The following is a 27,371-nucleotide window of genomic DNA, read 5'->3' on the forward strand; positions in this document are numbered from 1 at the left end:
ACTAATTGGTTGGTCCAGGGCTGCAAAACTCGGAACCTCCCTCCCCGAGCCGGAAAAAGTCAACACACAAAATTGTTTGTGAATCGCTCGAGTAATTTGTTTTTAAAAAATGGTTAAGAAAATCCTTATGATTTGTTTGGGTAATAAAAGGAGGATTACAGAATGAGTACCTGTAACTAAAGTCGTGAACGTTTGACCTTACAGGCAACATCTGCCGCTCACCGATTGCAGAGGTCGTGATGGTGGATACGTTGGAAAAGGCGAAGGTCAAGGACGTTGAGGTGGACAGCGCAGCCATCGGAGGCTGGCACGTTGGCAACCGGGCGGATTCCCGGGCCATCAGCACCTTACAGAACCACGGTCTCAAGTGCACCCACATTGTACGCCAGATCAAGAAGCAGGACTTCTCGGAGTTCGACTATATCTTCGGCATGGACGAGGACAACATGAGCGAGTTGCGACGCCTGGCACCCAAGGGCTCCAAGGCGGAGCTCCTCTTGCTAGGGGACTTCGGTCTGGAGAAGAAGAACCGCATCATTGAGGATCCCTACTATGTAAGATCGTCGTTGGGCGGACTTCACTTAAATAAGATAGGGCTCTAAGATACAAGGACGGATATTAGATATTATTTTTAAGATGTTATATTACAATTAGGATCCATGTTATATTAATATAACTTTCTTTTGACCTTCCAGGAGCGCGGAGCGGAGGGCTTTGAGACCGCCTATCAGCAGTGTGTTGTCGCCTGTGCCGCCTTTATGAAAGAACGTCTGCAGAAGTAAACAATATGTATAGTTTTTGTGATATAGTTAAAGTAATAAATGCCAATACAAATCGTGAACCAGTTTATATATTATTTATGGAATCAGCTGCATTAGTCATCGGAACTTGCAATTCCTAGAGTAAGTATGAAGGTTCTGTTCGTGTGCATTGGTAAGTCTCTGCAAACAAATCTTATTTTCAATTGCAAATTAAGAAATTAGCTTAAAATTAAGGCAACACCTGTCGCTCTCCAATGGCAGAGGCCATCCTGAAGCACTTGGTTTTTAAGCGGAATCTTCAGGATTGGCATGTGGACAGTGCTGGCCTCAGAGATTGGAATGTGGGACTAGAACCTCAGGGACGTGGGCAACAGTTACTGAAACAACATGGACTTAAAACTAACCATATGAGTCGGATGGTAAATATATTAATATAAACTAGTAAACCAATTATAAATTTAAACTGCCTTTCAGATAACAGCACAAGATTTCTATGACTTTGATTACATATTCGGCATGGACAATAGCAACATGATGGAACTTCAGCAAATGGCATCTCAACTGAATCCCAGTCCAAAGTGCAAGATTCAGTTGCTGGGCAGCTACATTGGAAGAAAGGAGGATGAGATTATCGTGGATCCATACTTTGTAAATTGAAAAGGTTTCACCTTGATCAACAAAACTAAAACTCTATATATCTTTACAGAGCCAAGGAATGGGAGGTTTTAATACTGCCTATCTGCAAATCCTGGAAAGCTGCGAAAAATTTTTATTATATTTAATTTCTACGGAAGAAGATGTTGTGGCTTAACCTAAAATTTAAAAGTCTTGTAAATATCATTCCATACTTTCGAATCGATCAAAACTGTTTTGGGATTTCTTTGGTTGTTTATTTCCGTAGACAACTCCACTTAGAATACACTGCCTTGCAGTACCTTATCTATAAAACGCGACCAGCTGAGCTCTAGGATTCGGAAGGCCCGCGTCTGTTCCTCCTCCGTCAAAGTGGAATACTTCACCGAGTTCCACACCAGACTCTTGAGCACCCTCAATCCCGCATTGTTGGGCGCTAGACTCATTATGGCATAGTAGAAGTCGTAACTCAATCCCTTGGCATTCCAGTATCCTGGATCATCGTTGCATATCACCACGGGCACATCAAGAGCCAAGTACTGGGCACCCGGATGATTTCGCAGATCCCAAACCAAATGCAGCACCTGATTCGAAATGGGGCTCACCTCCACGGCGATTTGGCGGGTCTTAACGGCATTCATTAGGATGGGATGCTTGGCCAGAGCGTAACCGTGGCCAATTCGAGTGGTGTTTAGCAGCAATGCATCCAGCAAATTAATATCCGTTGAGGCACCAAACCAATCTGTAAGATAATGATTATTTAATGAAAGGTAAGATGTGGTTAAGACTTCACTTACTGGTTTCTCCACCGTGCAAAAATAAACGAGCTGTGGGCGGCAAATCCCTCAAGGCAGGCAATATAGTAAAGAGTGGTTTTCCATTATCCTCTTGACCCACCAAATCAAAACCAATCACAAAATGGGGCATAAGTTCGCTAGAAGTATACTATTAAAATTAGTTTTTCCTTATACGATTTGTATAACCGATATACTTACTGCAATTGTCTAAACTCTTCAACCTTTTCCTTAAGCCTATCCATTTCGTAACCACGATAAACCGCAAATATAATTTTAAAACCCAGAAAGTCGGGGTGCAGCTTCACAAATTTGTCATTTAGTGCATACATTTCACGGATTGTACGTTCCCGGGGAAAAGTGCGGCCACTGGCGTCATAAAGCTAAAAATAATAATAAATCAATTCGTGTTTAGGGAAAACCTCCAATGAATCAAAATAAGTGGCTTTATCTAAGTTCAGTGGGAACTCTCCAATGCCGTAAATAATGATTTGATTTGGAAATACCCTTGCATATATATTTATTCGATGTGAATAAATAGAATTTCAAAATGTCTATGATTTAATACGCCAGATTAGTTATTATATTAATAGCACTAAAAGACATTATTAAAATGCCTATTCAAGGTATCGTTACTAACCTCTTTGCAGCTGGTGCGAATTTCCGCGTACATCACATTGTCATTGTAAAGTTCCTCGAGCATTTGCCAGTGGTAGGCTCGAAAAGCTGGCAGATATGCTAAGGCATCTCCGAGGACATCAAACATGTCCTGGAATCGATCCCAAACCTTGGTTATTGTAGGGTACTCCACTGAATCAAGTGCAAAGGATTAATAAGGATGCTGTTCTCAATCAATCCTTTAACTTACATTCTGGAACCGGAGTATATAAATTGATGAGGCGTTCAAAATTCCTATCGTACACCTGACGATCCAAGGAGTTGCGTCGCTCATCGGCAACAAGGACATACTGCGACTGGCATTTATGCTCCTTCGGTGTCCTTCGGAATGAAAGGGTACTTCGACCCGTGGCTGTGGTGCATCGTAGTAGACCTGGCATGTACGAAAGATCATCCACCACCCACTTGGAACTCACGGAAGCGGTGTTGTGCAAGTGTAGAACCGCTCCCTTCGGCATCTTCTGAAGAAACCGAAAGATATTACTTCGATCGATCAGCGGTTTTCCCTTGAAAAAATGCAGAGCGGCTGCATTCTGATCGGCATTCCGGAATCCTTGCGCCAGCTCTCCGAGTTTGTACTCCATGAATATGTCGTCCACCTTGGCCTCCTGGGTATTTAAATATGTGTGTCCACCAGTCATTAGCTCCTCCTCCGCCGTGAGAACCGCCTGACGAGCTTGTTCATAGCCTATAAATATGTTAAGATTTGTTAGCACACTTACGAAAATACTGCGAAAACTTTGATTTATTGGCACATTCATATACTAAAATATCGCACTTTAAGCATTTACTTGTTTGCTATCTGTTTTTAAAAATTCTAATCGTAAGTGAAAACCCTTTCCCATTACACTCACTACTTCTTTAACAGAGCAAATATTAAATATTAACACCAAATAATTTGAAAATTCCACAAATGTAGATTTCTGCACAAGAATTCCAAACTTCATATACGGTCAAAAGATTAAATCATACTTAGCGAGGTTTGTGCCTTTATCTGGTTTTGAGAAATAAGGAGCACTAGCACAACCAGCAATCGCCACATCGTGTTAAAGGACTTTCACTGTCTGTCCTTTGATTAATTTGAGTTTATATCCAGCCAATGAGCTCACTATCCAAATATTGACACGATTCCGGACACGTTGACTTATTATTATTAGGCGGAATTGTTTTCTCTTTGCGACCGAACGGCTGAACTGTCCGATTAGAACTGAGGTTACCATCGTCGAAAGCGGTTGTTCAATCTGCGGAAACCAAGAAAAGCAAAAACAAACCATAATTTTGACACAATCAGCCTGCTCATTAAAGATCTGAGCTGTGGCCACCACCCTCGGCGACTCTTAACGGTTGACAACGCTCCCGAGCAATTTCATTCTAGTACCTGGATTGTTTGGGTATCTTTATCATCCATATACCTGTGTGATTGACTACCTCCCGCACATATTAAGTGATTTAAAATGACGGAGGCACACGAGCCCACCGCTCGCTGATTTTTAACTATTCGTATTTTTCTATTTTGGCAAATTTTCACTGACGTTGGCGGACGCGGTTGTTGGTTTCTGGGGGCATACGGCTGTGGAATTATAAGTTCTCCGGGTCCCCGAAACCCCTCACAGTGGTCTGGAAGCTTTACCATTTACGGTAATTACAGATGTGCCAATTATTTCCGATCTCACACAAAAAGATTGTTTAGGAAAGGCAGTTACGTTGCCTGTAATGTTTGCTTTTAACTTGTTTGTTTAATTCTTAATCACAGATGACATTATCTACAAAAATGCAACATCATAGCGTTAATATTGTTTTGGAAAGTCAATGAAAACAAAAATAATTTATTCTGATGTGAACCACATAGTTTCTATTAACGGAAAATCTTTGAAGTAGATTTAAGGACTTGCAAAACAAATATTTCCCAGTTGGTTTCGCCTTGAAAGGTATTATATTTCCAGGAGATTTCTCTTTTATGATCAATGCCCTGATGCCCCCATTTCACATTCAATGTCAAGTTTAATTTTTGGCGGGTAAACACAGCAAATTGTGTTAGTCAACAATATGCAAAAAAGTACCCGCAAATGTATTAAAAACATTGCTTTACTGATAAAATCATAGATGTCCGGCCAAGTTGGTTTAATAGATGAGCTATATATAAGCAATAGTTATGCTTCTCCCAACGAGATTTGCATATTCATTTAAGCTTTATATATAGGATCACTTTTGCGTAGGGCATTTTGGCACTGACCATGCTACGTCATGAAATTTATTTGCAAATTGAAAGGGGGGCCAGTGTCAACGAAAGTGCCAACCCGGGGGCATTCAAACATTTCGCGCCCCATTCCGGAGCGGAATAATCTCCGTCATTGAACTGCAGCAGATGCCACTGATGCCCACAGCGACCAAGATCATGATCAGAATGGAAATTGCACAAGCCGTATACGGGTCAGATTTAAACGGAAGGCACTATCAGTTGGTCCGCGATCGCCAAGAGGCAAACATCGAATAAATACGGCGTAAATTCTAAAAAACACAACTGAGATTACTAGAAGGCAATGTTGCTGCTGGGATTTTTTTTGGTCCATGTGGCTATGCTTTTCGGCAGGCTGCAGGCCACCGATCTACGTAAGTTCCAAAGGATCTACCAGGAAATTGCTTCCTTAAAAAGTGTCTACGTTACTTGTGTTCTAACTGAAAACAAAAATTAAAAAATCAATTCTTTTTAAGTTTAGTGAAATATAAAACCACTTTATGCTTAAAATTGCATACTTAGTTATGTAAATCAAAGTGATGGCAATTAAAACCAATGTCCTATATCACAAAGGAATTTCCAAAAAACATTTTATTTAAATTAGTTTTTGGTTGTGACGTTCTAAAGAAAAACAATTTTGTTTTCAATTCAGTTTCTGTTTGTCGATCAACTACTACAGCTTCTTATCACGAAAACAAATGTGCAAACAAAAAACATAAATAGAATGGGACTCAAAAACATAGAAAGTGGAAAAACAAAATAAGCCTGTAAATTGTTTTTATTTACGCTTCAAATGTTTAGCTCAAAAAATATCTATAGATATATTAATTCGTTTTAAACAAAACAAATTGATGTAAAATACTAAATGAGTAACATTACAAAAAAAATTTTACAACATTTTTGAACATTTTTTAATCTGATCAGCTTATGAGACTTTGAGGGAGCAGATAATGGAAGCGGAGCGAGTGGCCTCCTTGGGAGGCAATATCTGGCTGTCATCCGATGAGGAGAAGGCCAACAGCATCCTGATGAATGCCAAGCGGGCGGAGATCGCCGAGGGCCTGAAAACCCCAGAGAAATATGCCCCGGCGATGCATTTCTTCCAGGGAAGACAGTATGTGCGCCAAAGTGAGGTATTCCGGATGATCCAAAAGATGCCAAAAGGTGCCTTTCTGCACGGTCACAACACGGGAATGGTCACTTCACGATGGATCATCCAGAACCTGACCACCACCAACAATCTCTACACCTGTCGGAATGTGGATGGATTACTGGTGTTTACCTACGATCAAACTGGATGCCATAGCGAGGTGCAAAATGTGTGTACGGAGCGAATAAATGCCGAGGATCGTGGAAAATATGAGCGACAGCTGGAGAAGCACATCAACATGCATGGTCCCCGGCCAGAAGGTAAAAATAAATACACTATTTAAATTTATTTGTTGTTTACCTAGTGTTTCAAATCAATAGCGCTGTTACCTAATCGTAAAAAGATCTGGGAGCGCTTTGAGAATATTTTTACCACCGTGGACAGACTCTACAAATATCGACCTACATATTGTGCCTACCACAAACGCCTTTTGGAGGAGCTATGCGAGGATAATATTATTTATGCTGAGATTCGAGCTTCCCTGTCGCCTGTGAGTAACTCTGACTAAGAGAACATTCACCTACCAAAATAATAAATAATAATTATTAAATTATTTCTAATGATTTACTCAGCTTTACGACGACAACAACCGCACTCTGAGCACTTTGGAGGTAGCCAACGAATTGGAACGCATTGTGGAAGAGTTCAAGGCCAAGCACCATGACTTTGTTGGCCTAAAAGTGATTTATGCCAAACGGAATCGCGCCACAGAGGATGAAATGCTGAGACGCATAACCACATTTAAACAGCTGCAGTAAGATTATGTAGTTTATAATATTTTACAAGATTATATTGTTTATAATTAATTTTACAATATTTATCTTTTGAAATATTTTCTAAATATTTTTCACAGCCATGCCAAGCCAAACTTTGTGATAGGATTCGATTTGATCGGTCAGGAGGACACAGGAGATCCGCTGAATAAGTATGTAAACCAACTTTCCGATCTGCCCAGCACCGCCAACTACTTTTTCCATGCCGGCGAGACAAGTAAGTTAATTAAATAATGTTTGTTTTAGTAGATAACCCAAGTGATTAACCCCTAGATTGGCATGGGCGGACTGATTGGAACATGATGGATGCTATTCTGTTGAACACAAAGCGCATAGGTCACGCATTCGCTCTACCTAAACATCCACAACTATGGTCTACTATCAAAAAGAGGAACATTGCCATCGAAGTGAATCCCATTTCGAACCAAGTTTTGGGTTTTGTCTGGGATCTGCGAAACCATCCTGCTAGTTTCCTGGTGGCCGAGAACTTCCCCATCGTGATATCCTCCGATGATCCTGGCGTCTGGGGTGCCAAGGGTCTTAGTTACGATTTTTACTACGCTTTTATGGCCTTGGCTCCGGCGGAAGCAGATTTGCGATTCCTCAAACAACTGGCTTTGAATTCCCTGAAATACTCAGTTCTCACCTCTGATGAACGGCGGAAGATCAATCGGGTTTTCCAGCGCAAATGGCAGGAGTTTATTGCAAATGTATTGAATCCAAAGTTTTAAGCTAATACAAAAGTCACTAGTCTAATTCTATGTTTAATACTGGCTGGGATGATCCCTTTTAAGGAGTTGGAAAAAGATTCTAAACAGCATTGGGGGCAAACCATCCATGGAGACACTTTGGCACTGGTCCATTGGTATGGAAATCACAACGACCCAACTCTGTCATGGTTTTGGCACACAGAACAATGAGACCCACGTATCGATCGTTGAGTCCCCCCACCACCATGGAGGCCAAGATAACGCCATCGTCCTCGGATTGAGGATCTGGAGAGGGCACAAATATGGGTTCACTGGGATACACGTTGTCTTCACACCAGGTCAAACACGTCTTGTTCTTTACATCCACTTTGATTAGCTATAAAAATATGATTTTTATGATTTTCACTCTTAATGCTTATTATATAACTTACCGTTCCCGGATTCTCTGCATCCACATCGGAGCTTATGGCATAAAAATACCTATAGTTCTTGCCCATATGTTTTTCGTAATAGATCCTGGGTGTTTCACAACCCCAATCACAAAGCATTTCAGGACGCAGGAAGATTGCACTTGTTCCTTGAAAAGCCTCCGCCTGGCTGCCCTCCAAGGTCACCAGATTAATCTGGTTCTCCTCCTCGTAGCGACCTCGTTTGGGATCTCTTTTCGGGCTCTCCTCATCAGGATTTTCCTGTTTGCCATTGGTGGGCATATAGGTTATATCGGCATATTGCGAAACCGAGTGCTTCATGGTTCGGTTAACCTGAGAAGAACTCAAGCCAGCCAGGGAAAAGGACTTCACCAAACCTCTCTTTCCGGAACTTGCTGGAGGAACGGTGCCCAAAGGCAGGACAAATCTCAAAGGACGTCCCCGGAAGAGAGTGGCATAATTAGGATTAGTTTGCATATTGGCAATGGCATCGAGGTACATGCAGTTGATCATCTCGGGATTCCTGTAGCTGCAGATGTCCACCACCACATGGCCATCCTGTTCGAAGCAATTGATAATGTGCAGATAGAAGAAGGCCTCGGATTCGTAGGTCTGCACCAGTTTTCCCGAAACCCTGTCGATAAGGTGAAAGAGTGTCGGTCGATCCTCGAACCACTTGAGACAAGCGGATAGATTCTGGCCATGCAACTGGGCTTTGATGTACTCCGTGAGGGAAACAGACAGTGGTTGCTCCACAATCACAAAGTAGTGATCCGTCAACCCGAAAGTGTGCATGTAACCAGGATGTAATTTCCATCGGCAAGGCAACGTGGCCACCACATGAGCGTCCTCGAACATGTGCCTTCCGTTCGGAAAACAGAGGATGGTGTAAGCCGGTCCAGATCGGGTCATTGTGGTTCCCAAGTTAAAGACAGTGCCACTGGGCAGGACATGTGGATGCGAAGTGTGGTTTATCACGCCCACAAAGTCGGTGGTGCAGATGCGAGCTTCGGTGGCCAAGGTACAGGGATTGATTCTAAAATAATTATATGTATTATATATGTATATATATGATAATAATTTAATAATACAAATATTTATTTATTATCTTCAACAAATTTTAAATCCACCTACCTATGCATAAAAGGTGTCTCAGTAAAAGTATAATACTGATCTCCAAAGGGATAAATGGAAATCATTGAATTATCTGTGCCGCTGTCGGGACGAAAAATGGCAGCAAATCTATCGAAGATTGAGTGGCAAGGATCCGGGACAGCAGCCGTTCCAAATTCAGTGACCACAATCCTTTGAGCAGAACGATTCTTTCGCAACGTTTCCGTGTCCACAAACCGATTCTGGTAGGTAACTCTTCCATTTTTAATGGCAAATCGATGCAACAAAGCCGAACAGTCGAAGAGATGGCCAAAGGTCATGTCCCCAACCTTCCAGCTGCCAGGTCCATTTCGCAGCAAGCTGCCACTAATCCATTGCGGAATGTGTCCACTATGATGACCCTCGATGGGATCCACTATCTCCCGCTCGCAAGATCTCAGCCAAACATCCGAGGAGCAATTGGGATAAAGCCGGCCATTGCCATCAAGTCGTTCCGCTTGGGGATCATTCTGCTGGTCGTCGTATTTCACCTGTGGCCGAATGGATTTGGATTAAACGCTTTTCGCTGCCTTGATTAAATGCCCTAAGCCAGCTGCACTTTCGCCGTGGATTAGCAGGGATTATCCAGTCGGCTGGTGGCCAGCTTTCCCACATTCCAAACATTTCATCAGCTGGAAATGTTCCCAAGGACCTCGAAAAGGTAAGCAATGCAATAGGTACCAAATATGTAGGAGCAACTCAAGTAATAGAGGGTTTTTAAATTATATATAATTTTACAGTAGTATGTAATTACATAATTGAGACACTATTTTTCAATGGCTTTAAAGGCCAATGGCTTTTCTAAATCATTTATACCACTTTTTTGCGTACAACTTCAGGCTATTATTGCCAATAACCCCTAGATTTCTTTTGAAATTCTGTCAGCACGCTTTAGATAACTTTTGGAAGCCTTTGGTAAAATTTTGAACAAATTCTTTAGTTTTAAATTAAGTTCCATTAACCGACCGCAAAGAAGTCTCGCATAAAGCTCTTGAAGACACCGGCCGCCATTTCGTGGATATTTTCCGAGGGTGAGTCGGGGAACTCCTTGGACTCGAGTAGTAGTAGTCCGTCCGACTAAGTCTTGAATGATGCAATCCCGAACCGAAACTATATTTTTCACGTGGGCAGTCCGCTTGCAATGAGCTCCGAATGACAACTGGCAAGTTCTCCGCTGGGTTTGCACCTCGTCGCTTTCGACAGGGGATGGATGGCCCATGTGGATGGGAAAGACCGCCAATTGGAGGCAACTGAACCCACATTATTCATAATTTTGATTGACAGTCGACGTGGCCACGCCGGTGTAGAATGCCCCCTGTTCCGTAGACGCTTTCCAGCCGAGGCCCATTGCAGTGGGCATGGCGCAAAGACAAGTGGCTCAGCATTTTTGCCGCTTCGGCAACCAAACATTCGAGGGGTCTGAGTGAACTTGGGGGGGCGTTCTGTGCACTATTTTTGTAGAACTAACCAACAGAAATCTAATACACCCCACTGACTGACTTTTGCGGCTGACCTTGCTCCAAAGTAACCGGGTGTCTTGTGTCTCCCACAGAAACAGAAGCCAAACAGATTGACAAACGGGTCCCCGAAAGATGATGAAGTAAGTACCGACTTACCCTAAGCTCTTAATCTGCTTGCTGCTTGCGGATTGCGCACAGCAAGCCCAGACTTAAGTTCACGATCAAATCAATTACCGTTCTAGGGGACATCTGCGCCTAATTCCATTTATCTAGATGAGTAATTAAATGCTGAGCAGGTGCAGCGGTCTCAAACGCCGCCGCTTCTTGGGAAAGTCAATTGATTTCTATTTAAATTTTATGCAGCTGTAGGTAGAAGTTTGTTTTAGGAATTTTGAAATATTTTATTAGGAGTTTGAATTAGGCAGCACTGTCTGTGTACGAAACATTATTGTTTGTTATTTTGTACAACTTTTTGGCTACTAAAAATTCACATTCGGTTTTTATTATGTATTATAAAAATTTTATTATTTTTATTATAAAAATTAACATTAGTAATATTGCACTAAATAAGCACATACGAAATAACTGCCACCAGTGATTTAAAAATAATTACCGTTGGCAATCAACCTACAACTAGTGTTGAAAAGCGCCCAAAAAACAGCTGACTGCTGACAGTGAGCCAAAATAAAACGACGCAAAACCTTGACAAAACCGAATTCACCTGTGATTCGGTGGCTATTAAACGTCCCACTGAACCGTTTATTCCGGAATCTCCGCCAGCTTCAGTGGTCCCGAGGAAGTGGAGTTCGACGCATTCCGCGGAACACAGGAATGTAACCAGGCATCTGCATTCGGCGGCGACTTTGAAATTGGTCACTCCTGCTTCACCCACTACGGTTGTCCCTGCGAAATGAGCGACAAAACCGGCAGTGGACGGGGTCGCCAGCCCGCCAGAGGTAACTCGACTACAAGCAGGATTCCCCGTTGTGCCCAAAGTCCACGTGTGAAGCCTACTGCCCACTCCCCACGGTCAAACTACTCATTTCGTCCGGTATTCCATGAGAGGACCACCGATGAGGACGACTCCGTGCTCACCCAGCAACTGTGGAAACTGGCCCGCAAGTCGGGCACTCTCAATCTTTCTAACAAGGCACTGGCTAGAGGTGAGTCCATAGGGATTTAATATTTAAGGGGTCGAAAATCTGTAACTCGAAATTGTAAATTCAAACACCTAAGAACCATGATAGAATTCCTAAAATTAATATTTCATAAGTTTCCAGACAATGTATAGTCATTCTTTCTTAACCATTTCTTATAAAATTAATTCAGAATAGATGTTTTTATAACTTAAGAGATGTTTATTGTTTAAAATAGTTTCGAGTCACAGAAATTCGACAGCACTATTCGATTGAAAGTAGCTACATTGAGGCGCCTGCAAGCAGTGGTGACTCAGGAGCAGCTCCGTCGCTGGAAGTCCATGGTCCCGCAACAAATGGATCACCAGGGGTGTCAGTCATGGAGCCCCGGCCTCGTTGACAGCAGCGCCTTGTGGTTCCAGTTCATGTGAGGCGAAAGCGATCGAGATCTCGAACTTGACCTTGGAGGCGTCCAAAAAAGGCAGGGAACATATTTGCCGCTTCACTGGACGACATCCGCGCCTCGACTCATTCCATAAAGGTGCTCCAGAGGTGCGTCCACAAGCCAGTCATCGCTCGATTCAGTCTGTCCAGTGAGCTAATCGACGTCGGTTGTGTGACTTGTACTAAAAGCATCTCCCAAGATTGCGTCCTCCAGGAAACAGCTCACCTCGTTCTGCATGTGCGGTCCTTATCCGCGAAGACGACGCTACTACCAGATTCGTGAATTTCAGATGGCCTCCTCAGCGGACGAGCTGGAGAGCGAGGATCCGGATGATGAGCTGGAACTGGATGATCCAGAACCTCCTTCCCGCACAGAAACCTGTAGTGTAGTGATTACGCAGGATAAGCGCTCTCTAATTGAATTCATATCTGGTTTTTCAGTGCCCGAGCGACTCTACGACATAAATGAGGCAGATGCGGATAGCAAGGCCGTTAATCTGGAACAGCTAACTATCAAGGAGGAAGATGCTTGGTGGAACCAAGTGCCATTGAACAACCTGGACCTCAGCTCGAATACCTTAACGCACATATCGCCCAAAATCGAGAACCTGCAGTCGCTAACCGTGCTTACAGTATGAAATTCAAACGTAATCTGAGTCTTTAAAATCTTAAACTTTTATTTTTGTAGCTTCACGATAATGCTTTAGTGGAGTTGCCACCAGAAATTGGGAAACTGGAAAAGCTTATTCGCTTGAATGTCAGCCACAACAAGCTCAGCCAGCTGCCCCGTGAGATCTACAGTTTGCCGGAGCTGCGACATCTCAATATATCGTACAATGAATTCGACGAAATCCATCCGGACATTAGTGACCTTCACATGCTCGAGTTTCTGGTAAGTTGGGTGTAGCAAGAGTTGAATTTAAGATAAATTACTTAATATACTAAACCTGAAAAATATTCAATAATAAACTAAATAATACTGGTTGTGGTGTATATTTGACTAATTCCAAATATGTATTCCCCTATAACCTACTGCTTGCTAATTAATTGTAACAAAAGGACGGCGGGCATAACAACATTCAGTCCCTGCCCGGCGGCATTGGGTTCCTGGTGCGTCTTACTGCGCTACTGTTGCCTTATAACCACGTCAAGGAACTGCCGCCAGATCTTGTTAATATGCGCTGTAAGTGCTGGCCTTCTCAGGGAACTTTCTAATCCAGATAGAAATCCATTCCTTTCTTTAGCTTTGCAAAAGATTGATTTGATGCAAAACGACCTGACCTGCTTGCCGGAAGACATGGGACTGCTGAGAAAACTGGAATGCCTTTATCTGCAGCACAACGATATTTTGGAGCTACCAGATTTCGAGGGAAACGAGACCTTGAGCGAACTCCATGCCAGCAATAATTATATTAAGGTTATATAGTAATTGAAATTGATTAACAAAGCAAGTTATTCATATAAACATATATCACCCATTTCAGACCATACCAAAAGGAATGTGCAACAATTTGCCACATTTAAAGATACTTGATTTGAGAGACAACAAGATAACAGAGCTGCCCGACGAGCTATGCCTGCTGCGCAATCTGAACCGCTTGGATGTGTCTAATAATACAATTAGCGTGCTACCTGTAACCTTGTCCTCGTTGGCGCATTTAATAAGCCTTCAGGTGGAGGGCAATCCCATTAAGACGATCCGTCGTGACATCCTGCAGTGTGGAACGACGAGGATTCTAAAGACTCTCCATGAAAGAGCACTGGCCAAATCCAAAGAGGAAGGAGGTAGCGCTGATGGTGCCTCCTCCTTAGCGGGTATAAGTGTAACACGGTTACGTGGTGGCGAAACGGACGCCGATGATCAAATACCCGGCAATTTTCCGGATAGGTATGCAAATATATTTTTTTTCAGCCATGGCAGCAAATTGATATCCGCCGCTGCAGCTTTCACCAACAACAGCAGCAACGATTCCAATACCAGTATCCATATCAATGCCAGCAGCAAATGCACCAACAATTTTTTGTACATGAGCCCTTAAGGAATTGTCAGGAGTATGATCGCCAAACGCAGGGACACATATACGAACCCGAGAGCTACGGACAGCAGCATCGAAATGGCCATATTAGATCACTTTTTATGCAACAGCAGCAACAGCGTCAAGAGTTTCCCTATCCGAACTGCTTTATGTACCAGCAGCAGCAGCAACAATGCTTCAACTATTCCCAAAACGAACCCTCTCAGCTAGCTGTGCATCCTCGTTGGGTGTAGTGTATCACCAAGTTCCAAAAGTTTCTTACTATAACCATCATAAAGCTATTGGTTGTCTCAATACTTACTTAAATATATCCTTTACTTTTAGGTACAAATTACGTCATACACGTACATTAGCTGTCAATCTGGAGGAGCTTACCCAAGTACCCGACCAGGTATTCCAGTTAGCCAAGGATGAGGGAGTACATGTTGTAGACTTTGCGCGCAACCAGCTCAGCACTTTGCCCAACGGGTATGATAAAGAATATTCTTAGGATTCAACCCAATAACTTGATGTTTGTTTCTTTTCAGCCTGCAGTTCATGAAAGATCAGGTCACGGAGCTAGTTCTGTCCAATAATCTCATTGGATATGTTCCCCAGTTCATCTCCCAGTTTACACGTATAAGTTTCCTGAACTTGTCCAACAATCTGTTGAATGATCTGCCAAACGAGTTTGGTGTTTTAAACACCTTGCGTGAATTAAACATTGCAAACAATCGGTGGGTTTTCGATCATAAAATGAGTTTCAAGCTTTACTATGTCTTCCATTTCAATTTTCAGTTTTTCGTTCATTCCCAACTGTGTGTACGAGTTACAAGGTCTGGAGATCCTCATTGCCAGTGAGAACCACATCAAAATGTTAAATGTGTCAGGTTTGCAGAACATGAAACGCCTAAGTACATTGGACCTGCGCAATAACGATATCGATACAGTGCCACCCATTTTGGGAAATCTGACAAACATAACGTAAGATATCTTGATTGCAAAATTCATTGGCGAACTAAAACCCTTTAATACATTTCAGGCACTTGGAACTGGTGGGAAACCCTTTTCGCCAGCCCCGCCATCAGATCCTGATGAAGGGCACCGATGCAATCATGTCCTACTTGCGGGATCGCATACCCACATAGAATAGTAATCTGCACAGTTTTTGAGAAACACTTCACTAGCAATATGTTTATTTTTACGAAAAGCGTAACCGAAATTGATCATTTTACCCGGCCATGTCCATGCACAACCCACTCCTCGAATCTGGAATGTGTGCGGACATGGGCGAGTGAAAACGGAGCAAGTAAAACATAACACACACCTTGTGCATCCACCAACTGAACTAGTCTGCATGTCGCAATACCTAATGTCACCTTGTTAATTCTGGTTGAGCATCTGCAATAAATGGGAATAGTAGAGAAAATAGAGCGTCCTTTGCATTCACTTTTGTTCCACCACTTCGCTGCGCAAGCGCTTGGCAAGATTGCGTCTGAGTTGCAGAGCTGCATTCTCCTCGGCTTCTAGAGGAGCTGGCATCGAGAGCTCCTTGGTCCGACCGCCGTTCTCCAGGAGCTGCTGGGCCACCAATGCGGAACTGGGACGTGCTCCCTCTGGCGCATGGGGTGTTCCCCGGGACATGGTCTCTTGCAATTGCTTGGCCCGCGTCTGCTTCTTAATCTCCACAATCTTGTCGCGTTGTTGACGCAGATATTCCTGTCGCGACACGACATCACTGGGATCCACATGGTCCTCCTGCTCGAAGAACAGATTCAGGCGCTGAAACTTGTCGTTAACCAGATCCAGGTTGGCATCCTGATCTGGGGTAAGGGCTGCCTCCGGACTCTCCAGCTCATCGGACACCGTCTTTGCAATCATTTGTTCCACCTCGGAGGCGGTGTCACTGTTAAATTTGATAAATATTATAAACAAACCAGCTAATACTAAAAAGGTAATATAAAATCAAATAAAATTGATTGGTTTTCATTCTGCGAAAACAAAACGCTTTATAAGTTTTTGCTGCAGTTGCATAAGACTAGTTTCTTGAGGTGAAGTAATAACCCACCCTGGATCCGAGCAGGCGTCCGCACTGTGGTCATCCCCCTCTTCGGCGGTACTTTGAGCTAATTGATTTTTCTCGATGAGATCGAGGGCCTGCAGCTGAAGTTCTACATTGCGTTGCGTCATCATGCGAATGAATATCTTAAGGTCGTTCGCGGCCCAAATCTGAAAGATTCCATCTCATGGAAACTGCAGCGGTAGAATATGCATGTAAAATCACCTGCTGGAACAGCACCTGGTGGAACTGGAAGGGGTTCTCACCCTGGCCCTGCTGTCGACCCTCCAAACAAGCCATTTCGAACTGCTCCGGCGATATCTGCATCTCCTCCATGAAACTACCCAGCATATAGTCCACCAGATTCTTGTATTCCTCGTGAATCTGGAGTATATCAGGATTGTTCTCATCCAACTGGAGATTGGGATCGAAGACTGCACCAAATCCTCAAGTTATTGATGACACACCAATGTTCAAGAAGCACTCTTACCCAAGGACTTTTGCTCTATAAAAGTCTGGAGCGGGGCGTTCCAAACGGGTCCGTGCAAAAAGCACACCAACGAATCAAAAACCCAAGAGTCTTCAACGGACATTTTCGATACAACTGAATGAAGTCACTAAACACAAATCCGAAAAGTTTAGTCAACATTTGCTGGAAACATTTGTTTGGTCCTTGAATCGGTTGCCATGACAGTGAAAAACCACCCGACACCTGACATCAGGTGTTTCATATATATTGAATAAAAGAACACGTTGAGAGCTTAGCCATTTGTTTCTGTTTAAAAACTATTAAAAACTATTATTTAATTTACTCATAATCATAATATAGAGTTATATATATCGCTTTTTACGCACGGATGTTTAAACAACTAAATAAAATATTCAAATTATAGACGAAATGGGTATGTGTTAGGATTAGGGATTAGACAGCATATCATATACAATACACGATTCATATAAATACTATGTATAAACTATAGTGTTGTCGCATTACGTTTAAGTTTAGTTTTCATTATCTTTTGCCTTTGTGTTCGTTTCTGTTTCTTGTTATCTCCATTCTTGTTTATGCACTTTGCGGATTCGGTTCGTTAATGTTTCTCAATCAATCAATCAATCAAACAAAAACATCAACTTGGAAGGATACATGTATGGATACTCGTTCTCCCAGACTATAATATAGGTATTTTGCGTAGGGCTTTGGAGGCTGGGGAACGATCGGTTGCTCTAGGGAAACCGTTTGCAGTGACAAATTCATTTAAACACTAAAATAAATAAATGTAGTACAGTACGCAACGCACATGGCAAATACGATTATTAACAAATAACTTTATTACTTTCTGTCGGTGTGGATGTGGGATGTCGGTTGGTTTGAGTGTAAGCGAGCGTATGTATGTGTGTTCAAAGTGAGCCCTACTACATTCTTTTAATACAAATTAATATTATATTTAAATGTGAAAAAAAAACCTAGACGAAAACGTAAGAAGACTATTTTACTTTACTTTATTGTTATTTGTTTGCTGATGCTTGTTTGCCCCACTTTAGTTTAACTTTACGTTCTATTTGTTTATCATTATAATTATTTAATTATTGATGTGTGTGGTGTGTATGTGTGTTTGTGGTTCAATAATGCAAGGGTAGCGCAACAATTGTTTTTAATTACACAGTCAGACAACGCTTTTCTGGTTTTACCTACAAGAGTTTGGATCTCAAACTGCTCAATATTGTGCAAAACTTTCGATTTCTCTCAAATCCAAATTATTCAAATCTGTTTAATGTTGGCGTCAGTGGTGCAAGAACAGTTATCAACTAATCGCATATTGAGACTGGCTAAATTATATACAAGGATCATTGGGTTCAAGTGTTATCTGCGTCTAACTCAAGGGGTTAACAAAATTTGTCAAGTTGGCCATGGCAACTGGTATTTAGAAAACAATTGCAACAGAACCTACACTGATTTATAGTGCGATACATATTTCACTGCTTTGGGAATAGTTTAAAATTTAAAATTAAAATTATTGACAATTATTTACGTTACACCGCTGATAAGGTTTAATGAGGTAATCGGAAAATTTTCCCGACTCCCTTAGACCATTAGGTCTGTTGTAATACAGCGCTGGTTACAATATAGACTTTTACAACTGATTCCGCGATAAGAACTGTTTACTCAAATTGTCAGTTGAAAACAGCGCTGTGTGATAGTGCGATTGGCAGGTAATCGTTCTCATAGGATAGTAAAAGTGATTAAATCTAAACAGTACAACTAATCTAGGTAAGATACATTTTGCAATTGTCCTTAAAATACCAACATTGAAATATTGCACAAAATTGGATTGGTTTGCCCACAACATTCTCGGCCAGCAGCCAACTTCACAGGATCTGTTAACTGCTGTTTTACAAGGGACATGCGAATGGATATACTGTCAGTATACAAATGTCCCACACCACTTGACGGCTCCTCCACAGATGTGTATCCTCTGTGTCGGATTTAACTACTAAATACATTTTATTTTGGTTTGTTTCGTTAATGCTTTCCAACTCTCGAACAACACGCACTGCACTCAAATGCATCTTCCTTCTGCCTGTGGATGCTGATCAGTTATAATTATCTGTGTTTTCATATGCATATATATTTGAATATATATATTTATATGTAGTTATTTAATTTAGTAAAGTAAGATTTATAATTTCTCGTTTACTTTAGGTTGTTTGCTTTCTCCTTTAAAATAAATTTTATGCTAAAATTTAATTGTATATTTTCTTGTTCGATCTTACATCGTACGGCTGTCTGCTGTGCTGTCTGTCGTTGCCGCTAATGCAAACCTAACATTCGTTGGTGTATGGGGATCTGTGTGTTGTTTCTTGTTTGCCGTGGTTTGTTGGGTTCTGTTATGTGTGTACTAATTTATAATTGATGCCGCCGTGCTCGTCATCGGCCAACTATGCCAGACGCACGCGCTTTTGTGCTTGTTGCCCGTCGGTGTCATCGTCCTCCTCGTAGTCATCTTCGCCAGAATCACTCTCGTAGTCCACCAAACCCTGTGAAATTGTTTTCAACGGTTTGATAAATTAAAAACTTACATTCAACATTTGGAATAGTTTGGTTGAATAGCAATAAGTTTGCAAGCAACTCAAAAAAAAAAATATAAAATAAAACAATAGTGGACAGTAGTTCGCCGCTCATCTTTATTTCTATCACATCTGGAATTCTCAACATACCTTTTTGGCCGTCGCCTTATCCGCATCGCTGCTGGCGGAGTCTGTGCCGTTCGCATCTTGCTCCGCACTGACCGGGCTGCTGGCATCATCGCTGGGCGGCAACTGGGCATCGGCGTTCTCGATATCCGGACTGGAGACAGCCGGGGCCGGTGACAGGCTGGTGGAGTTGCTTGTGGCCGCCGCCGCCGTCACAGACGCCGCCATGGCCGTGGCGATCGTTGTGAGAAACTGTGAAGCTGCCACGGCTGCCACTGTCGCCGAATCGCACAGAGCTGCGGCCGCTGATGGACCCGGCGGCGAGGACGAAGACGATGAGGATGAGGACGATGATGATGACGTGGATGCCTCTAGAGATGATGTGGGCGATGAACTAGCAGCAGCCGACTGTGACAGCTCCATCTCTTGGCTTTGTGGCGCCTCCACGTTGCTCAGCTGCTGTTGCAGCTCCGCAATCTCGGGCTGTGTCTGTTGCTGGAATGGGTTTTGCTGCTGCTGTTGCTGCTGCTGCTGTTGTTGCTGTTGCTGCTGGTGGTGCTGTAGGGCAATGTTGGCAGCGGCGGCCAAATGTACCGCCGCCTGCGTCTGTTCGTCGGCAGAGATTGCCTCGGGGCTGCTACTACCGCTGGCCACCGGTGCGCTTGACGCGGCTGATGTGGCAGTGGATGACGCGGTGGTGTTCAGGTTACCCAACAATCCACTATGCGGCGACGTACTGTGCGGCGGAGAGGATTTTTGCTGGTTTTGCGTTTGCGGGCCATTCTTTTCGCTGACGGCTACAAGACAAAAGGTTATTAATTATATTTCTTATAACGTAAATTTTGGTAATCTTCTATTACTTACATTTCATGACATTGTTGTACGTGTCGATTTCCTCGGTGAAATCGTCCTCCTCATTGAACCACATCTCCTCCTCCTCTTCCATTTGCCGCTGATCTCGACGAAACCGGCCACCGCTACGGATGATGGGCAGGCCACTTTAAGATAATACACCCAAAGATTTTCACGTTGTGTTGGGGCACAAGGCGCTGAAGAAACACTTACCCGTCCGTTCGGTTCTCCATCTTATCGCGGTCCTTAAGCCTATCCTGGTACTGGTCATATCGGTTCTTCAAGTACTTGAATGTCTGCACATATTCGATTTCATCAAATATCTTGCTGAAGTTCTCCACGAAGTAGACGCACAGGGTGCGGATGTCCTCGAGTTTTATAAACTCGAACAGCTCCAGAATGGCCGACTCCAGAAGATTGTAGCGGCCGTTGTTGCGAATAAAGGCATCCACAACCGGCGCAAAGAGATTGCACTTGACAATGTGTCTGTGGGCAAGAAAAAACCCATTAGTAAACACTCTTATTTACTTAAATCAGCTTTGATTTAATTACCTATTGTAGAACTCGTCTTTAAGTGCAATTATCTTGCGCAGCAGTCGCAGAGCGCCAAGGACAAGGAACGTGTGTGTGCTTTTCATCAGCACCAGAATTCGCTTAAGGAGATCCTTTTGGAGTAAGAAGTTCTTAATGTGATAACTGTGGTGTTCCACGCAGAACGACAAAATGTCCAGGACGATGCCCAGCAGCTGGGCTGTCTGATAGTCCTCATTTTGCGGACGGTCGCCCATCGTGTTAAGCATCAATGGAGCTTTAAAGTATTAAGAAGGTAATTCCTGTAATTGTAGACAATCAAAACGTCGAACTTACCCACTAACGTCTGGACGCTGTATTTGTAAAAGAAGTTGAGGAAATCGCCCTTCTCGGTGAGCATGTTTTCCGGTTCCAACAGGATCTTGACGATGCCCATTAGCTGTACCGCAATGCCAAGCTCCGGCTCCGAATCGTTCAGCATTTGCTCGATGGCAATGTTTAGTAGCATACGCTCCTAAGTAAATGTAGTAAAATAAATATACATATTAGTTTATAAAAGAATAACCATTTTTTTGAAACCTTAAACTTTTGTGAACTGTCTCACATTCTGTTTGGACCTACACACAAGCTATAATATCGTAATCTATTAGATAAACTTACCCCTTCAGGCCTGTTGGCCTGGTTAAGCGTATAGTTGCGCACTACCAGCGGCGAGAACTCAACGATGGCCGTGAGAATGTCGATGGAGGCCGATTTGGTCTTCTTGTCGTTCATAACGAGAGTGAGTTCCAGCGCCTGCAGGATGCCCAGGCAGGTAAGAGTTTTGTAAAACGAGTCCTTGCCCTGCGGCTGCAGGTTTTGGGCGAAGTTACAAAACTCCTTCAGGAAGAGGACTGTGTCGCGACGCTTCATGTCGCCGGTGGCGGGATCCGTAAGCACCGCAAACACGTCGAGCAGGAAGCGCTCGTCATCCTGGATCATCGTCACAATCTCTACCTTGTTGAAGAAGATGAAGCTGGAAAGAGTGTTCAGCATGTTGTCCTCCACGAAAACCGACGGCGTGGGCAGAATGATGTCCTGGATATACTGCACCCGGAACGTCTGATGAATTTTGGCCAGCAGGTCTTGGTTCTTGATTGGCACCGCCTCGCGGAACTTTGCTAATTGCTTCAGATACTGGCGGTGCTTCTTCGGCTGGGCCACACTTGGATCATACTCCAGGCACCCGACCACATCGAAGATGGTATCATCCGCAAACATGATCTCGAATAGCGCGTTCTTGTTCAGCAAGAAGATGTTCTTGAAGATCTCAAACAGGTGGTGCAGACCCTCTGTGTTGTCCAGATCCTCGCACACATGGAACAAGTTCAACAGCTTCTTGATGTAGCTCTCCGATTCCAGAGCCATCGACAGTTTCTCCTTGCGCAGCGGCGTGGAGAGACAGCTCTGTATCGTCTCCGAGATGTCCTCCAGCCTGGAGAGCTCACAGGGTGGTAGCTCGATGGGTGGCGCCGTATCGGACATGTCCTCAAAACGCTCGTCCTCCGACTCTTCCACGATATCCTGCGTTATCTCCACCGATGGATCCTTGCCTTGCACCTGTAGAAGTGTTTAATAACGAAGTTAATATCAAATTACCCAAATTACTCTCATAAAGCCTAAGTTGTAATTTTTTCAAATTATGTTTCTATCAATGTAAAAGGTCATGCAAAGTAACCTTTTTGAGAATTTTACACTATAAAATTATTCTTGAATCTGATAATGATTTAGACGCTGAATCATTACGATTGAATAATGTTTCCTAAAATCATTAAAAATTTAGGTCCCGAACTATTAGGATTAAAGCTTAAATGAATTAATACTTATTGCTTTGCTCTAAGACACGTACCTGACATATTTTTTCCCATATTTCGTCACAACCCGCCTTTTCCTGAAAACTCAGGGCCAGATCAAAGTTGTCGCCCTCGGACCAGACGATCAAGGTGTCCTGTTGCTTTTGATAGGCGGTATCCGGTTGTATTTTGCTCTCCAGAAGCAGAGATCCATCGGATTCGGCACGCACCAGAAGGGATATGCCTGAAATATTTAAAGAAAGTTATGACAAGTCTTTCAAACACTTTTTTTGAGCTTTGTAACCATACCTTTTAACCTGTCCACATAGGTTGAAGACACGTGGCCCGTGCCACGGTCGTCCCACTGGCGCTCCGCATTGAGCGCGTACAGCTTGACGCGTCGGCGGGTGTCGGTCGTCATGATGATGTTGCTCCTGGGAGTTCTCCTGGTGAGTTACTCGCTGATGTCCTTGGAATTCGGTTAACTGACCTATAAACGCGAATACTGTCGGCTTGGAACCGTTCTTCTGGCTAGGGGCTATAGGCTATGCTATGCTACTTGGCTAATTTAAATTAGGATCTTGAATTTAGAATTCAAAGGATTCGGCTAATTTTTATGCTTGTCTTCTATATCCATGTTAGGCTACCACTCCAGCGCCGGGTGGGGACTAATGGGATTGGGATGGGCCCACGAAGAGACTGCACTGAAAGATGTTGTAAAATACAATGAAATATTATAAAATGCTTAATAAAATAACATATGCTTATCTCAAAAATCTAGAGACTACTGTGATATATTAATTTGCCTACCGCTATTTCACTTTAATTATTTGGTAGTTCAAGAAGGCTCCTATAATTATTTACTAGAACAGTAGTAAGCCGTACATTAAACACAACAAGAATTAACAGTTTAAATTAATACTAAGTGCGATACGTTACACAGACTTTTGATATTGTAGGCACACAAACTGATAAAAAAAAACTTTTCAGTTTTATTCCGATTCATAAAATTGAGGTTAGGGATTAGAAAATGCATCTTATACCTTATCGTTAAGTATTTGCAACATTTCCTGGGAAATTTCGCGATGAATGAAAATGTGAAAGCTACGTTTCTAGTATGTGCTTTCGGTAGAAAGAGTGTAGAGAGAGATAAGTGAAGAGAAGACCATTCAGATTTAGATGCGAATTACAACAAACAAAAAAATAAAAGAAATGTGCTGTTCCCGGTATGTTTACAAACATTAAGCGTTTTCCATTAGATCTAGGCCTGTAACAGTGTGCGTGTGTATCTGTGCGATTTAGTTTTCGGTATAAGTGGGGTATACTATATATGTATGTATAAGCAACTATTATCGCTGCGCTTTCGCCCCACGGCGAGTGCAAACACGCGCGCGAAGAAAACAAACAGCAAGAGCGGAAGAGCGGGAGAATCAAAGTGTGGGATTGTGGAGGGCAAACAAAACTATCCATTCTTACACAGATAAAAAGATATTAATTGCATCGTAGTTAGTAGGTCAAAATCGAATACATTTTTCTTAATATTTTTTGGGATTATCCCCCCCATCAAATGTTATCTGTACTTTTTTAATAAATTAAGACATACATACATACAAAATGTAGGTGAAATTAATAATTATTCAGATACAGTTATCAACATTTCTTTCTTTCTTTCTGTGCAAGCCGAAAATCAACGGGCAAGTGTAAAATAAAGTACGAATAAACAGAAACGGCAAGAGCTACGTCATCGTTGAAGAGCGCCACCTCAAAGTTGGCAATCCACCGCAAACATATTTACGTCACCCCAGATCGACAGTGAAAATCCACGCCACCCACCGTTGCCCGCCCACCCAAGGTTGCAAGACGTTCACAAAATGCGTGCTTCGTCAATTCAACAGCGATTTGCACAACGATTAAGATCTCAGAAACGAAACGAAATACTATACGCCATACTATACTTCCCCACACCAGTTTCAATGAAGCGCCATAGGCCAATTCCGCACTGATAACGCCCGGAGAGTTGAGCGAGAGAGCCAGAGATTTCACACTTATAGGCCCGAGAATCGGTACCAAAACAAAAACAGCAATTCAAAACAAACGTCGCGAGCGGTTTACGCAATCAGCTGCGAAAAAAAAACATGAGAATACATGAGAATTTCCAAGTGCCACAGAGCCAGAGATTTGGTCATTATAAATTTTTATTAATAACCAGCAGAAGGTTGCCAAAGTGCCAAGAGAAAATCTGTGTGCGAAAAATTGCCCTGGAGTCATCGATAAAGTCTGGCAAATATGACAACTTGGCAGTATTTTTCGCCCCAGCAACAATTGGGTTTCTTACGGAGAGTAAGGGAGAGATCCAATTACGATCAAGATAATGTCGTTTTTGACTCATATTGATAATGATGCGATGTTTCTTTTTTTTTTTGTTTGTTGAATTGCTAAAACTATTGAATTAATATTTTTATCTCTTTTTTTTTGGAACAGGACGTAGTTAAAATCTAGATTCGCATTAATAATTTTTTATATATTGGTGATCAGAGTATTATAATGCATTATAAATTTAAGTGAAGCGATGTAATCTCCTTTTAATACAACTCGCAAGATATCATTGTTAATTCCTTTTCCCTATAATAAAACTAAGCTATGTCGTTATTTGAACCGCAACTGTATAATGGAGTCTTGATTCTCTCTTCCTGTTCTTTACACAGACTCACGCGAGCGAAAGCTGCAAGTGGCCGCGAAGGCGTGAAAAAGTAGAGACCGAAATGGTGAAAAGGAAAATGCGAAGGATGCAGGACTCTATAAAAAAAAACAAAGCAGTCCAAATTGGAATTGCGCCTGTTCCTTACGGATATCTCTTTTCTTTCTTTCTCTCGCAATAAAAAATAGGGGGTCAGGAAGACAGGTAAAGAAAGGGGGGATTCAGGAGTCTGACGATTACGAACGCGTCGTATCTTGTTTTTGCATGCATGACAATGTGTGCGGAATACGCGCGCGCTCACACCAACACACTCGCACAATCGAAGGCGTGTGCATGTATGCAACTTTTTGGGGTGGCATTGAAGGGACAGGAGGTGGGGTGAAAGAAGCGGGCGGAGAACTCAAAAATTTCACAATTATAAACACTCTCCGGTGCGATTGCAAATTCAGCCAATTTTCTTTATTTTTTACCCATTTCTTTTGCCCAACAGTTGATGTATTTTCATACGCGATACACACACAACGCGAAACAGCACACACAGATTACCAACACAGACACAACGTCTGGCAAGTACATCGCTTTTTGGGCCGTCTCTTTTGCAGTTCATTCAATAAAATTATTGCGAATGGCAGGCGCAAAACAGAATCGCACAAATTGCAGCGTATTGTGGGGAAGAAGAAGAGGCGTGTGGTAAAGAAAAATGCCGTCTCCCCAACACACATACACATACTCTACACGCGCACACCCACACACTGTTGGCCGCACGTTGTTGTTATTGTTGCAAACAGAATTTGTTTTGATTCGATAGTTTGTTCATGTGTGTATTGTATCCATACCGCATTTCCTCGATACCGATTTTGCATTTAATTGAAACGCACACAAGACGCAGGAAAAAGAAAAACAGACGATGACAAACTCACCACGCTGCCCAAAACCCAACACACTACACACAGCGGAGAGCGGAGAAATTCAACACGACCGACGTTTGCGTTGTTGCATAAAGTGCGATAAAAGGGGGGCCGACAGCCAAGGGAGCAGAACTTCCCCTCAATTCCAGATCGGGATCCAATATGGGCTATATAGCCGGGATATTTAGTCCGATCTCTCCGCAAGGCCGTTAATCATCCGCGGAGTACGTGAGAACACACAGTCACAGTCAATCTTAAATTCAAACACACACACTCGCACGCAGACAACACAGAAGCCGCAAGAGGGCAAGAGAGCGGGAGAGAGAGTGCGGTGTAAGAGAGAGAGAGAGAGAGCGCGGGGGCAATACCAACCAAAAAGTTATACACTCACGCTGCAATTCCTTGTTTCGTTTCTGTTTCTGACGTTTTTTAACTTCCAGTGCTTCGCACGCTGGCTGCTTTCAGTTCAGTTTATGTACAATTTACGCTTTCGCATATTTATTGGGGGGGCCACGCGCTATTTTCGACTAATCTAACTGCCCGGATAATTGTGATTTTTGCTATTTTCCGCGGACCGACGCTAGAGCGTTGGTCTGACCGAACGACGAATTTCAATATGGCGACTCGTGAACTATAACTGAATGATGAACTAGTTTCCATTTATAAATTTTAACAGTAATCGATAATGGTTCGATATTTGCTTCCTACAAGGGAATTGTAATTTTCAAGTAACATAATTAGACAAATTCTTCATCATTCAAAAATTTGTTTTCCAAATTCGAATTTTACCAAAATTTAAAGCCGAGTCCAAATACAGAAAGTATTTTTCCCAATGAGCGGTAAATCTGCAACAATGCCGGTATGACAGTCCGGCAACCTTCTACAAATACCCGCGAAACTGAAAATCATAGCTAGCAATAACAAGAAAA

At 42.7% G+C, this 27,371-nt stretch overlaps 8 protein-coding genes across 15 annotated transcripts; 4 read left to right on the forward strand and 4 right to left on the reverse strand.

Moving 5' to 3' along the window:
* Positions 1 to 23: 23 nt before the first annotated feature.
* On the forward strand, positions 24 to 841 carry LOC108092169 (low molecular weight phosphotyrosine protein phosphatase 1). Its single transcript, XM_017191692.2, has 3 exons — positions 24 to 140; positions 205 to 554; positions 696 to 841. The coding sequence occupies exons 1-3, from the start codon at positions 110 to 112 to the stop codon at positions 780 to 782; spliced, it is 468 nt and encodes a 155-aa protein (XP_017047181.1). The 5' UTR covers positions 24 to 109; the 3' UTR covers positions 783 to 841.
* A 67-nt stretch (positions 842 to 908) lies between these two features.
* LOC108091925 (low molecular weight phosphotyrosine protein phosphatase 1) lies at positions 909 to 1,620 on the forward strand. The gene is made up of 4 exons (XM_017191310.1): positions 909 to 933; positions 996 to 1,180; positions 1,236 to 1,409; positions 1,468 to 1,620. The coding sequence occupies exons 1-4, from the start codon at positions 909 to 911 to the stop codon at positions 1,570 to 1,572; spliced, it is 489 nt and encodes a 162-aa protein (XP_017046799.1). The 3' UTR covers positions 1,573 to 1,620.
* Positions 1,621 to 1,667: 47 nt separating this feature from the next.
* LOC108091915 (adenosine deaminase 2) lies at positions 1,668 to 4,039 on the reverse strand. Its single transcript, XM_017191300.1, has 6 exons — positions 3,839 to 4,039; positions 3,057 to 3,554; positions 2,829 to 2,998; positions 2,390 to 2,571; positions 2,192 to 2,328; positions 1,668 to 2,136 (listed from the first exon to the last, which is right to left on the reverse strand). The coding sequence occupies exons 1-6, from the start codon at positions 3,906 to 3,908 to the stop codon at positions 1,673 to 1,675; spliced, it is 1,521 nt and encodes a 506-aa protein (XP_017046789.1). The 5' UTR covers positions 3,909 to 4,039; the 3' UTR covers positions 1,668 to 1,672.
* Positions 4,040 to 5,313: 1,274 nt separating this feature from the next.
* On the forward strand, positions 5,314 to 7,781 carry LOC108092089 (adenosine deaminase 2). Its single transcript, XM_017191578.2, has 6 exons — positions 5,314 to 5,476; positions 6,027 to 6,512; positions 6,573 to 6,742; positions 6,825 to 7,006; positions 7,106 to 7,242; positions 7,299 to 7,781. The coding sequence occupies exons 1-6, from the start codon at positions 5,407 to 5,409 to the stop codon at positions 7,754 to 7,756; spliced, it is 1,503 nt and encodes a 500-aa protein (XP_017047067.1). The 5' UTR covers positions 5,314 to 5,406; the 3' UTR covers positions 7,757 to 7,781.
* On the reverse strand, positions 7,696 to 10,526 carry LOC108092088 (carotenoid isomerooxygenase). The gene is made up of 4 exons (XM_017191577.2): positions 10,282 to 10,526; positions 9,298 to 9,806; positions 8,167 to 9,199; positions 7,696 to 8,111 (listed from the first exon to the last, which is right to left on the reverse strand). The coding sequence occupies exons 1-4, from the start codon at positions 10,324 to 10,326 to the stop codon at positions 7,836 to 7,838; spliced, it is 1,863 nt and encodes a 620-aa protein (XP_017047066.1). The 5' UTR covers positions 10,327 to 10,526; the 3' UTR covers positions 7,696 to 7,835.
* LOC108092086 (leucine-rich repeat-containing protein 40) lies at positions 10,073 to 15,801 on the forward strand. Of its 6 annotated transcripts, XM_017191571.2 has the most exons (13): positions 10,089 to 10,346; positions 10,868 to 10,915; positions 11,556 to 11,938; positions 12,797 to 12,987; positions 13,044 to 13,247; positions 13,415 to 13,538; positions 13,600 to 13,772; positions 13,840 to 14,243; positions 14,300 to 14,620; positions 14,716 to 14,859; positions 14,919 to 15,107; positions 15,169 to 15,354; positions 15,413 to 15,801. In XM_017191571.2, the coding sequence occupies exons 2-13, from the start codon at positions 10,908 to 10,910 to the stop codon at positions 15,516 to 15,518; spliced, it is 2,433 nt and encodes an 810-aa protein (XP_017047060.1). In that variant the 5' UTR covers positions 10,089 to 10,346; positions 10,868 to 10,907; the 3' UTR covers positions 15,519 to 15,801. The 6 variants fall into 6 exon arrangements, 5 of the variants coding, with proteins under 5 accessions (XP_017047060.1, XP_017047062.1, XP_017047064.1 ...); XM_017191573.2 differs by lacking the exon at positions 14,300 to 14,620 and having other exon boundaries at positions 10,099 to 10,346; XR_001771429.2 differs by lacking the exons at positions 15,169 to 15,354; positions 15,413 to 15,801 and having other exon boundaries at positions 10,073 to 10,346; positions 14,300 to 14,618; positions 14,919 to 15,035.
* LOC108092090 (cilia- and flagella-associated protein 36) lies at positions 15,799 to 17,037 on the reverse strand. Its single transcript, XM_017191579.2, has 4 exons — positions 16,920 to 17,037; positions 16,655 to 16,863; positions 16,439 to 16,599; positions 15,799 to 16,276 (listed from the first exon to the last, which is right to left on the reverse strand). The coding sequence occupies exons 1-4, from the start codon at positions 17,020 to 17,022 to the stop codon at positions 15,817 to 15,819; spliced, it is 933 nt and encodes a 310-aa protein (XP_017047068.1). The 5' UTR covers positions 17,023 to 17,037; the 3' UTR covers positions 15,799 to 15,816.
* Positions 17,038 to 17,182: 145 nt separating this feature from the next.
* LOC108092078 (serine/threonine-protein phosphatase 4 regulatory subunit 3) lies at positions 17,183 to 27,064 on the reverse strand. Of its 3 annotated transcripts, none has more exons than XM_017191555.2 (10): positions 26,834 to 27,064; positions 23,146 to 23,535; positions 22,893 to 23,080; positions 21,665 to 22,603; positions 21,341 to 21,518; positions 21,026 to 21,281; positions 20,687 to 20,959; positions 20,486 to 20,619; positions 19,646 to 20,418; positions 17,183 to 19,465 (listed from the first exon to the last, which is right to left on the reverse strand). In XM_017191555.2, exons 2-10 carry the CDS (start codon positions 23,255 to 23,257, stop codon positions 19,367 to 19,369), a joined length of 2,952 nt encoding a protein of 983 aa, XP_017047044.1. In that variant the 5' UTR covers positions 23,258 to 23,535; positions 26,834 to 27,064; the 3' UTR covers positions 17,183 to 19,366. The 3 variants fall into 3 exon arrangements, with proteins under 3 accessions (XP_017047044.1, XP_017047045.1, XP_017047043.1); XM_017191556.2 differs by having other exon boundaries at positions 20,486 to 20,598; positions 23,146 to 23,540; XM_017191554.2 differs by having other exon boundaries at positions 23,146 to 23,540.
* Positions 27,065 to 27,371: the final 307 nt, after the last annotated feature.

This window comes from Drosophila ficusphila, unplaced genomic scaffold, assembly GCF_018152265.1.
Source record: "Drosophila ficusphila isolate 14025-0441.05 unplaced genomic scaffold, ASM1815226v1 contig_791, whole genome shotgun sequence".
In the NCBI taxonomy this organism is placed as follows: domain Eukaryota; kingdom Metazoa; phylum Arthropoda; class Insecta; order Diptera; family Drosophilidae; genus Drosophila; species Drosophila ficusphila.

Bases quoted from the DNA above. Each gene is read 5' to 3' on its own strand.
- LOC108092169 (XM_017191692.2), top strand. From the start codon at position 110: ATGGTTAAGAAAATCCTTATGATTTGTTTGG. The intron at 141-204 runs GTAATAAAAGGA...TTGACCTTACAG, and splicing joins AATCCTTATGATTTGTTTGG to GCAACATCTGCCGCTCACCG. The intron at 555-695 runs GTAAGATCGTCG...TTGACCTTCCAG, and splicing joins TCATTGAGGATCCCTACTAT to GAGCGCGGAGCGGAGGGCTT.
- LOC108091925 (XM_017191310.1), top strand. From the start codon at position 909: ATGAAGGTTCTGTTCGTGTGCATTG. The intron at 934-995 runs GTAAGTCTCTGC...CTTAAAATTAAG, and splicing joins GGTTCTGTTCGTGTGCATTG to GCAACACCTGTCGCTCTCCA. The intron at 1,181-1,235 runs GTAAATATATTA...ACTGCCTTTCAG, and splicing joins CTAACCATATGAGTCGGATG to ATAACAGCACAAGATTTCTA.
- LOC108092090 (XM_017191579.2), bottom strand. From the start codon at position 17,022: ATGTCCGTTGAAGACTCTTGGGTTTTTGATTCGTTGGTGTGCTTTTTG. The intron at 16,864-16,919 runs GTAAGAGTGCTT...GATTTGGTGCAG, and splicing joins TATAGAGCAAAAGTCCTTGG to TCTTCGATCCCAATCTCCAG. The intron at 16,600-16,654 runs GTGATTTTACAT...GGAATCTTTCAG, and splicing joins ACCAGGTGCTGTTCCAGCAG to ATTTGGGCCGCGAACGACCT.
- LOC108092089 (XM_017191578.2), top strand. From the start codon at position 5,407: ATGTTGCTGCTGGGATTTTTTTTGGTCCATGTGGCTATGCTTTTCGGC. The intron at 5,477-6,026 runs GTAAGTTCCAAA...TAATCTGATCAG, and splicing joins GCTGCAGGCCACCGATCTAC to CTTATGAGACTTTGAGGGAG. The intron at 6,743-6,824 runs GTGAGTAACTCT...TGATTTACTCAG, and splicing joins TTCGAGCTTCCCTGTCGCCT to CTTTACGACGACAACAACCG.
- LOC108092078 (XM_017191555.2), bottom strand. From the start codon at position 23,257: ATGACGACCGACACCCGCCGACGCGTCAAGCTGTACGCGCTCAATGCG. The intron at 20,419-20,485 runs GTAAGTAATAGA...TTTGTCTTGTAG, and splicing joins GTACAACAATGTCATGAAAT to CCGTCAGCGAAAAGAATGGC. The intron at 19,466-19,645 runs GTATGTTGAGAA...ACAATTTCACAG, and splicing joins ATAAGGCGACGGCCAAAAAG to GGTTTGGTGGACTACGAGAG.
- LOC108092088 (XM_017191577.2), bottom strand. From the start codon at position 10,326: ATGGCGGCCGGTGTCTTCAAGAGCTTTATGCGAGACTTCTTTGCG. The intron at 9,807-10,281 runs GTCGGTTAATGG...ATTCGGCCACAG, and splicing joins TTATGCGAGACTTCTTTGCG to GTGAAATACGACGACCAGCA. The intron at 9,200-9,297 runs GTAGGTGGATTT...TAATTATTTTAG, and splicing joins GAGACACCTTTTATGCATAG to AATCAATCCCTGTACCTTGG.
- LOC108091915 (XM_017191300.1), bottom strand. From the start codon at position 3,908: ATGTGGCGATTGCTGGTTGTGCTAGTGCTCCTTATTTCTCAAAACCAG. The intron at 2,999-3,056 runs GTAAGTTAAAGG...CACTTGATTCAG, and splicing joins ATATACTCCGGTTCCAGAAT to TGGAGTACCCTACAATAACC. The intron at 2,572-2,828 runs GTTAGTAACGAT...TATTATTTTTAG, and splicing joins TTCGCACCAGCTGCAAAGAG to CTTTATGACGCCAGTGGCCG.
- LOC108092086 (XM_017191571.2), top strand. The intron at 13,248-13,414 runs GTAAGTTGGGTG...TTGTAACAAAAG, and splicing joins TTCACATGCTCGAGTTTCTG to GACGGCGGGCATAACAACAT. The intron at 13,539-13,599 runs GTAAGTGCTGGC...TCCTTTCTTTAG, and splicing joins AGATCTTGTTAATATGCGCT to CTTTGCAAAAGATTGATTTG.